Genomic DNA, 10,399 nt, shown 5'->3' on the forward strand with positions numbered 1-10,399 from the left:
CAGGCGTGCTTTAGCCAGACATAAATAAAACAAGCGCTCATTCGTAATTAAAGTTTGACGACACTGGAAACTGGAAAAAAAAAACAAAAAAAAAACCAGATGATTATGTATTTCTACCAAACTGAGAGGCGGAGTACATTGTATTTTATTTTTGTTAACGAACGGAGTAAAAACGCGAAATGAAGCGACATCACACAGAATTTCCCACCTGCTCCCTCTGTATTTAGACACCTTGACGAGGACCTATATTACTTCTGGACTTGAAAGACAATTATTGACTGCTTCAGGCAACAATTTCAGAAACATAAATAAATTAGTACAAATTTACTACTGTCTGGGAGGTTTGGAGGGATATACACAGAACAAACTCAGTTGAATGAGACCCAATAATACTCCACTTGCATTAGGGACCTGCGAACCAAGAAAAAAATCAAATCAAATCAAAATTATCACGTTCACTGCTGAACCAGCTTGGAGGCCTGTTGAGTCAGGCAGAAAACAATAAACTGCTTCAAAAACATTGTACAAAATTGCCTAAACCCTTCGTCCTCCACCTCACTCTTCCTAGCTTTGTTACTCTGGGTTACAAGCTGAATAACATAGGGTGTTATATTGTGATTCCAGAAGGATATTCATAATGTTAAAGGCGTGCTCTGATTGGTTACTCAAAACTCCCAAAATCATTTGCCATTCACCCAACAATATTATACGTTTTGCAGGGATCATGTTTTTGCACTATATTACCTCACTGCTTGAGTATACACGAAAACTACGTACTGCATGTTCACTTCAAAGTCAGTGGCTAGCAGCTAGCAACGTTGTTGCTAATCACAGCTCGGTAAATATTCACCACTAACCACCTCTACTTTGGTGAATAGCTGGTAATTGACCATGCATGGAAAAAAATTGAGCTGAAGAAAATGCTTATCACATACAACGTAGATTCTCAATCAAAAGAACAGGTTTGCCATGACCAGTGTCATTGTGGTCTTCTACTGGGAAAAACAGAAACTTCTACCAATTTTACCTCTCTCCCCTCATAGATGAAAATGACAACAGCAAATTTACTGCTGGGGAGGAAGGTTCACACATGATAGACCACATGATAGGGGGATTTAGAGCAATACTCCAGTGGTCCCTTTGTGCTTGGTGTTACCAAAATAACAACAACCATTACAACAAAACAATGTATCAATATCAGTATCTATAAGCAACTGTACACCCACCACACCCTCCCCTTAAACCCAACAACAGTCAACTGATAACAAGTAAGGGATAACTTTGGGTTAGTGGAGGGTTAAGTGCACAGTTGCTTAACTTGATATTTCCTTCCTGCCATCCAAAAGATGAGTAAGTTCTCAAGAGGGAATTGTCAGTAGTTCAAATTCTGACTAAATGTTTTAAAAATACTTGTTTTGTATGTGCAGCTCAGTTGACACCTTTCTTTCCAATTAACGGAACTCATAAAACAGAAAATGAAAGTATGTTATAATTAGATATTAATACATGTTAACATCCAAGTCACAAATGGAGGTCAGGTGCCCCAGTGGCCCAAGAACATGACTGTATAATGTTAAAGATACTGACCTTGAACCCAGTAACTCATATACAAATAAAAAATCAGGACTTTATTTGCACCTTAATATTGATGTCGCCCACAGCAATCCCATAGCAGAGCCATAGAAAAGACACCACAACCATCATAAATGAGAATACAAATGGCATTGACTCTGTGCTTTTGGTCCTTACAACTTTAGCCTACAGAAAAAATGGAATAACCTTTGCAGTGAATATCATGTTAGTGCAGAATAAAGAAAATTATGTTTTGTTCTCACCTCATTTTAATTTTAATTTTTTAAACAAACATATCGATCAAGAGTTATCAAATCCGCAAAAGAAGGAAGCAGTGATCAGTATGACATGTCCATGGTATAAAAAGTTTAAGACAAAGTGGGCTAACAGTCATAGACACAATTACAGTGACCACATGGCAAAAACATGTATCAGAAAGTTATGTAAGCCTAGGCCTGTGAAATTTTGATTTGAATGAGTTGAGAGAAATTCAGAAATAACTTTTCTATTAGTTTAAAAGATTTTTTTGAACTTCAACCATTTACCCTTGACCCTATAAACCAAAAGGCAAACTCACATTTAGTAATCACACATTCCCAAATGGCACCTGGCAGGGAAATTGCTTATTCTTGCTACAATATTTTGTACATTTTGGGGCTTGTTGTTCATTGAATCTAAGGTGACTTCAAATCACGTAACAGTTTGATCAGCATAAAAGCTGAACTTGTTCCAGCAGACTTCTACAAATAACATCTCAGGGTTATTGAGCACCCTGTTCTGAGACACGTACAATAACATAACAATCAAGGACATTTTGCTTACCACTGCTGCTAATGGTGAGGCTTGCATTGTAACAGTAAAGACGATGCATGCAAATCCAAGATGTGAAACCCTCTGAGTTTCCTCTCTAATATACTGCATTACATAAAAGTATAATGCCAGTGATACAACTGCAGCATATAAAATGATCTTGAGTTCCTTTCCCTTTATAAAAAGAGAACAATTTGTTTTGGTACACTGAGAGATGTAAAAGTTTGCAGTACCTACATTCCCTGAAAACTTTTTCAGTCTGCAGGAAGGAGACATCTACATGACTTTGTATATACAGGCTAACCCAAAAAAATCAGTTTAGAGCTTGGTAATAAAGCATTACTCAGTAAATATATTTATCCTGCTTTACAAGTACTGTATATGATAATTCCACTATAACTGCCATTTTATCATATTTGGGCATTATGATAATGGAACAAGCAAATTATGTCACATAACTATACTTTAGAATAAGGCAATTTTTACAAACAGAAAGCAGAGCAAATTGAAAAGATCACACTGAAAGATCCCAACTTCTGTTATGCTTGACACTTGTAAAGCAATGAACTTCTTAAATGATTTTAAGTCACACAGGCAAACATTTAACTCCTAGCTTACATTTTTCCTTGTTTTCACACAGCTTGAAAAAATGCTATACAACTTGCAAAATTTCAGTGCATAATTATTATCGGACATATCTACTAAAAACAGCAAATGATCTATGAAAGAGATTCTACAATTGTACATCACACCTCACTTAGATTAGTGTGTGTGAGTTATTACCAAGCAACCTACCCTGTGTTTACAGTAGAAAAAGAAACACAGCATGTAAAGAACTTGCAACATCATTCCACTCAAATTGACAGGAATTAATGCAGAATCCTCTTTAAGAATACCATAACTTGCCCACATCATACAGCTGTATACAATGGAAACAATAATACAACTCTGCTAAGCAAACATTGTACAATACACTGTAAAATGTGAATTATATCAAAAATAAACTAATTTAAAATACAACAAAAATCGCTGATAATATCTTTGTAACTGGGCTTAAAGTAATTTTCAACACTCCATTTAGTTCCACAGATGAAACTTTGAAAGGATATGTCTTTCTTACAGCAATATAAGCTTAAATCTAATCTTTGGTAACATGCTGAATTTCTGATTTAAAAGAAAATACTTACTTACTTACTTAACTTTATTTAAGGAGGGAAACGCAATAACCTTATACAGTTTTCTACCCTGCGGCCCTCACACCCACCCACCCCACCCCAGGGGAGGACATTCATCACACAGTTATCTCGTGTGTGGAAAATTAACGTCTCCTACCCCTAACCCTGCAGGAGATGGGACCTCCATTTATTCATCCCTATCTGAGAAGACTACAATATCTAACCATTTCTTGAGGTTATGGAAAGGTAATATTCTTGAGGTTATAGAAAGGACATATTCTTCTCAATTATTTTTATTAAGACCTTGAGTGTTGGTCCAGCCGGGGCTTGAACCCTCTACCTCCCGCACAACAGTCTAGTGTTCTATCCATTTAGCTAACCGGGAGGCGGTTAATGGGTGGTTAAATAAAAGAATTTATCCCACTAAGTATGCCTATCTAAGCAAGACATCAAGACCAGTATATCAAGTGAATTACTCATTACTGACCTCTTAGCCAAAATGACTTACTTGAGAAATGTTGTGACAAATGGTAGAAGAGGAATATTTTCTGTGCTTCCACTCAGGACCATTTTCTGGCACGTTAACCTGTCCAAAAGGTCAAGGTGATAAGAACTCTTGCTGTACATTATTTCTTACTACATTAGAGGCTGGTAAAAACAAAACTTTATCATACAGCTAACATAATTTAAAGATATGTGTTGCAGTTGCATTTTAGCATTGGTTTAAAACTAAGTAATATTGCAACTAACTTAATTTGGTTCTATGAAATGAGTTGATAATGACCAAGGACTGACACCTAAAATATCACCTTAAGTAATTCTTTTTAGTGGCCAATACACATTATCAACTAAGTTAATAAAACCAAATCACCCTGTAACACCCCTACTGATGCAACACCATAGTTTCTCCAAATACTTACCCTTTATATATTCATTTATGTTCTTAACTGGGCTGGTTCAAGGTTCAAGGTTCAAGGTTCATTTATTTCACACTATTTACATAAAATTAACATAGATAAAAATGTAAAATTGCAACAAATGATTACAGAATAAAATAAATAAAGTATAGATTATAAAAATGTGTGTGGTGGTCAAAGTAGCAAGGGCTTTCTAGTTGGCCACCACCTACTTTTAGATAAACAAAGAAATGGCACTGAGCTAGGATCGATGTGCAAGAGAGAATTACGTGACTGTGTATAATTTAAGGTATGTTAGAGATATACTGAACCAAGCAAGAAATCTATACAGGACAAGCTTAATAAGAGAAAAACAGACACACATACAAACAAACAAACAACAGCATGAATGAAAGCAGAAACAGAGACAAAGGAGAGGAAAAGAACAACACATCATCTGCAACAACAGCAGCTGCAGCAACAACAAAGACCGAAATATAAGCAGACAATTATTAATATTATTATTATTAACTCTGTTGTTATTACTATAGTTATTTACATATGGATAGTTACATACTATATATTTGATCACTAAACAGATCATGTATTATTTTGATTGACGAGAGATCAGGTAGGCCATATAAAGTTCCTTAAACCTGTTAAATGCTTTTATTTTTTTTAATGCCAAGGGAGCAGTTTCCCATATAACTGAAGCAGAGTACTTAAAAGTAAATTTGCCTATGTTAATTAGTTCTGACTTGTGGTCAATGGATATTAAGCTTGGTGGATTTTCTGGTGTTATAGGAGTGGACAGCAGTTATAGGTATTAAAAAATTATGGAAAATTGCTGGAACAGTTGTTGGATTGTTCTATAGTTTAAATGCAAGTGAGCAGATTTTGAACGTAACAACAGTTTCAAATGTTAAAATTTCAAGGATTTGGTAGTAAGGGAAAAAGGGTTCCTGTTTGTTTGCAAAAAAGATACTTCGGATGCATTTATTTTGTTTGGTACTGATCTTATTTAAATTAGTCTGATAAGTGTTGCCCCAACACATTGCACCATAATTAAGATAAGGGTAAATAAGTGCATAATACAGTTGCCCTAGCATCTTTAAATTTAGGTAATTCTGCATTTGGTGGAAGAATCCAAGGTTTTTAGTCAGTTTGCTTTGTAGAAATGCCTAAATATTTGATACTAGCTTTGCGATCAATGTTTGAAATATTAATATTGTGTATAGTTGGCTTCTGTTGAGATGTTATTATCATAAATTTTGTTTTCTTCATGTTAATAGACAGTTTAGTGATGTAACAGTAGTTAATTACTTTCTGAAGTTCTGAGTTCATAACTGCCTCAAGATCTTTTGATGTTTTAATGGCATAGAAAATATTAGCATCATCAGCAAAAAGTCGAAAAGAAAGCATATCTGAAGAGTTGGCAAGATCATTCATGTAAAGAAGAAATAATAGTGGTCCAAGGGTTGATCCTTGGTTCACTACATATTTATTATAAAAAGTCATGTTACCAAAAGGACGTAAAGACAGCAGAGTGACAATAACTCTCAAAAAAGAAACAATGACTTTAAGTTTAAATTTACAAGACATGTTTCGACATTCTCATGTCATCTTCAGTTCAAATGAGCATTTAATGGTTGTATATTTGAATTTTTTGTACATTTGAAAGTACGTTACAAATTACGTGTCAGGGCTTATGTTACATTTGAATGTTAAAAATGCGAAAAATGTAAATAGCGCGCGCTTGACTAGATAACAAAAAATAAATAAATAAATAAAATAATAATAATAATAATAAAATAAAAGACCAAGGAACAATATGATTATAAATACACTTCAAAATACCAAATTAAGATCAAAGAGGCATTACATATTAAGTGGGAAAAACCCATTCTTAATCAGCAATTGAAACATCGAGAATTGTCTCTTTCCTTTTAATTATGTTGTTCCTTGGTCTTTTATTTTATTATTATTATTTTATTTATTTATTTATTTTTTTGTATCTAGTCAAGCGCACACTATTTACATTTTTCGCATTTTAACATTCAAATATAACGTAAGCCCTGACACGTAATTTATAACGTACCTTAACATTATAAATTCAAATGTACAACCGTTAAATGCTCATTTGCAACTGAAGATGACATGAGAATGTCGAAACATGTCTTGTAAATTTAAACTCAAACTTGTTGTTTCTTTTTTGATAGAAAAAGTCATGTAATTTGGCATATGGAAAATTATTACAATGGAAGTGCCCCACTGTATACGATTTGTATAATGATTAGCACTTAAAGTTACTGTCAACAAAATAAGGTGCCTTCCAGAAAAATCATTCTATATGCACTATTTTTTAAGAAACCGTGATCATGGAAAACTATGTATCACTGAAAAGCTTATAAATTACAGATTTTGACTACTGTATCAAAAAGATAGTAAAGCTGCAGCACATTCTGTTGATAGTGACATAATCTACACAGTGATTCATCTACCTGCATATTCCAAAACTTACATTGAGAATCATATCTCTGAAGTTATTTTCTAAAGAAGGGAAAGTGTACTAAAAATGGAGAAAACAGTGTTTGCACAGAAGTAATATTGCCTTTTGTAACACAATCTCATCTGCCTTTGCTAAACCTCAAGAACATACAGATAAGGAAATGACATCTTAAAACTAACCCTTATTATTACATCACAAAGGAAAGTCATTGAGAGATATCCTGATAAGAGGTTAATTTTGAGGGCAGAAGATTTAAAAGTCATAGCGAATGACAGGAGTTGCACAGGCCCTGTTAACACCATCAGTCAGCTGCCTTAATTTTGCTTTCTGGCTTATGTGCATGTCAACTTATGCAAGGTAGAGTTATTCATTGATCAAGTGACTCTTTTCATTGCTCTAATTCATTCATTCAGTGATCAAGATAGTAGACTTACCATACAATACCAGTGATTAGTTAATTTGCCTAATTACTAAGGAAAGTACAACACAATCAAGCACATCTAGAAAATGTTCTTACAATAGTAAATGCTATGTAATGCAATACACTAAACTCAACAATTTTGGCACAGTGCACTCTGGTTAGAAGCTGCAATGCATTCTGGTAAAAAGTGATGAATTCAAGAATTGGCACTCCAACCCTAGTATAATTATTCTTTTCTAACCCTGATTATGATGCTGCTTGCTCGATATGCTTGCTACACAGCAGCTTCTTTTTTTTTTTTTTTGGTAGGCGCATGCAACCCCTTAAATACAAACTGACTTTGTTTGCTTTTCTGAACAACCAGCCTCTGCATTACGGTGGACCTCCAAACAAACTGGACAGTATCACTCAGAAGATAATAAGCTAGCAAAAGGTGTTAGGCTTTTTCGATAATCATAATTATTGGTTCCTGAGAAAATCTATTTTAAAGTTGGACTATAGAAAATATTTTGGTTGTTGTCATGCTCTGAAGCATCATGAAAGATATATTTTGAATTTAGTAAAAGCCTCACACACTTACACATAACTGCTTTCTCTAATGAAAGAGCTAAAACTGAAAATTTTGAAAATTTTGACCACCTTTTTCTTGACAATAACCTTTAAACCAACTGCATCTTAAGGCAAAAAAATTGGTCTCCCCGCAACAGTGTCGTAAAAAAAAAAAATTAATTAGCCATTCAAAGCACACTAAAAATATTAGCCCCTCAAGCATCAACTACAACAAGAATCTTCTGCAGGGAAAAGGTTTATTTTGAAGTGTACAATGGGACATAAAAATTTCGTTGTGAGCAAAAGAACATTAAGTTAACAAGAAATGGAAATCCTTGCTTCGTATGCCAATCATAAAACTGATTGAATTACAAAAGCGCCTTTTGTGTGTTTCCTATTGTTTTAACGTAATTACTCCACAAACTCTAAGTTCGCATAGATTTCAAATTATGCAGGCAATAATTATTACAAAAGCTATCGACGTATTCTGTGCACTCTCTCTTCGCTTCATTGTATGTGTTCACATTTCAGAAAGATTTCCGTATAATCATACTACTGTAAGACAAAGCCGTTGTCTTACAGATAAATTTTCTGCCTTATTTTTTTCTTTCATCCAGGATTTGTATGCAAATTGAGGAATGGAACTATATGTAAATCTTGTCTCATATTTTGTCAACATCTTAGCACCAACGTAGCTTGCTATAGTACTTGATATTTTTGGCTTCAGTTAGGTTTCAAATCCCTTTTGCATGGGTACTGAAAGTTTATGGAGAATATTACAATAAGAATTTTAAGAAAAGAATCGCTCATTACTGTAGTTCAGAGAACTTACACGCCTGAGACGAAAAATCCAACTGTTGCGATATTGGCCGTCCATGACAGGAAAGAAATCATCAACGACATTTCGATGTTACTAAGCCTTCAGGAAGAGCGGATGTATCTTCCAATTAGAAACTTTTCGCAAATATGTACTATTGAGTTTTCGATTTCGTTCCGTCCCGTCCACGATTTTAACCAAAGCACAAATGCACGCCCGTAAAATTTATGATCTGCAGTTCACTTGAATGCTTTATAATGCATCGATGTAACCATCACGACAAATCCCAGTACAAACCTGTCTCTTATGATTTTATGATGTTGCTTTTCTTCTGGAGGAAGCAGACGTAGGAAAAGATATTAAACGATATAAATGGTAAAGGCCTGGGTAGGGGAGGAAATAAGGGCGTTTGTCTCCAAATCTTTGATCGTGATCGTAATTATTCATGATCCAAGCCGCATGCACTTGGCGAAAAGCCATCACCTCTGCGATTAGTGCGCAAAGCAGACCTCATATGTGTTTTTCAAATCAATTTTCTGTTCTCTTCAATTCCTTCAACGTATGATTCGTCTTACCTCCGCTCACCTGAAAAACGCAAGCATGCAACACCCGTCAGCTCTTGCAGGCTACCTCGTAAATCAAATTTATGGTAGGAAAAGAAAAAAATTGATGCAGGCAACCTGACCTACAGCTAGGCAGCCCCAGCTAACTACAAGAAAAGCGGACGTGACTCTTACAGTGTTGCGCAACGTTTTATCAACAAAGAAAACAACAAGGCAATAAGGTAAGTCCATTTTTTTTCAAAACAAGACATTTTTTCTCTCTTTTAAGGCAAACGGATAACATCCCATACAAACCTTTATAAATATAAAACGTTGCGCAACACTGTAAGAGTCACCATGACGAGCTTTGCCCGCCAAAAAAATTTAAGCAAATTAGGCTAAGCCGGATCTGAGATCCGCCTGGCAATTATTAACTGTAAGAGAAGATCTCAGTTCGCGCCCACAGCACGTTCAAGGTGTTGCGGATGAAATTTCTGTAATCACTTTTTGGCACTTTTCGGCTTTGCTAGTAGTGAGCTTGGGCTGCCTGTGCCTGAGCGATAATAACTTTGAACTTTTAACTCCAAGAGTGACGAGCTTCTAATTTGTCCTCGCAATTTCATTGCCGAGTCAAACATTAGGGTCACGAGAATAAAGAAAATGAATGATCGCTAACTAAAGAAGCTTGTGATTGCATGTTAAACTAAGTCTCCCTGTTTGTGCCATAGGAATAGTCCATTTCACAGTTGTGTGCTTTGTTGCCAAGCCTTTGAACGGGAGTGAGGCTAGGGATGACCTTGTTGTGATACAAACCTTGCTGCCTTTCAAATGTAAATCGCTTTGTTATCATGCTAACTAGATACAGGTCTCTATCACAACAAGGTCATCTTTAGCCTCACTCTGAATCAAAGGCTTGGCAACTAAGTACACAACTGTGAAATGGCCTATTGTCTAATGGACAGCAGGAGAATATGTATTATTATTAGGATGGAATGGGTTAAACAAAAGGGCAAATAAACACCTTTCATGGAAAAAAAAACAGTGATTCAAAAGATATCAGTTTTTTTATTTTTGAGTTGTTATTTTATGAAGAAAGTCACCAGTCAAG

General features: G+C 35.1%; 1 protein-coding gene across 4 annotated transcripts; it reads right to left on the reverse strand.

Moving 5' to 3' along the window:
- Positions 1-129: 129 nt before the first annotated feature.
- LOC111332749 (sugar transporter SWEET1) lies at positions 130-9,452 on the reverse strand. 4 transcript variants are annotated; one of them, XM_088758101.1, is made up of 6 exons: positions 9,325-9,452; positions 4,066-4,143; positions 3,178-3,301; positions 2,395-2,556; positions 1,639-1,758; positions 130-411 (listed from the first exon to the last, which is right to left on the reverse strand). In XM_088758101.1, exons 2-6 carry the CDS (start codon positions 4,125-4,127, stop codon positions 328-330), a joined length of 552 nt encoding a protein of 183 aa, XP_088614227.1. In that variant the 5' UTR covers positions 4,128-4,143; positions 9,325-9,452; the 3' UTR covers positions 130-327. The 4 variants fall into 4 exon arrangements, with proteins under 4 accessions (XP_088614227.1, XP_088614226.1, XP_088614228.1 ...); XM_088758100.1 differs by having other exon boundaries at positions 9,335-9,397; XM_088758102.1 differs by lacking the exon at positions 9,325-9,452 and adding an exon at positions 9,047-9,185.
- Positions 9,453-10,399: the final 947 nt, after the last annotated feature.

This window comes from Stylophora pistillata, chromosome 4 (genome assembly GCF_964205215.1).
Source record: "Stylophora pistillata chromosome 4, jaStyPist1.2, whole genome shotgun sequence".
In the NCBI taxonomy this organism is placed as follows: Eukaryota; Metazoa; Cnidaria; class Anthozoa; order Scleractinia; family Pocilloporidae; genus Stylophora; species Stylophora pistillata.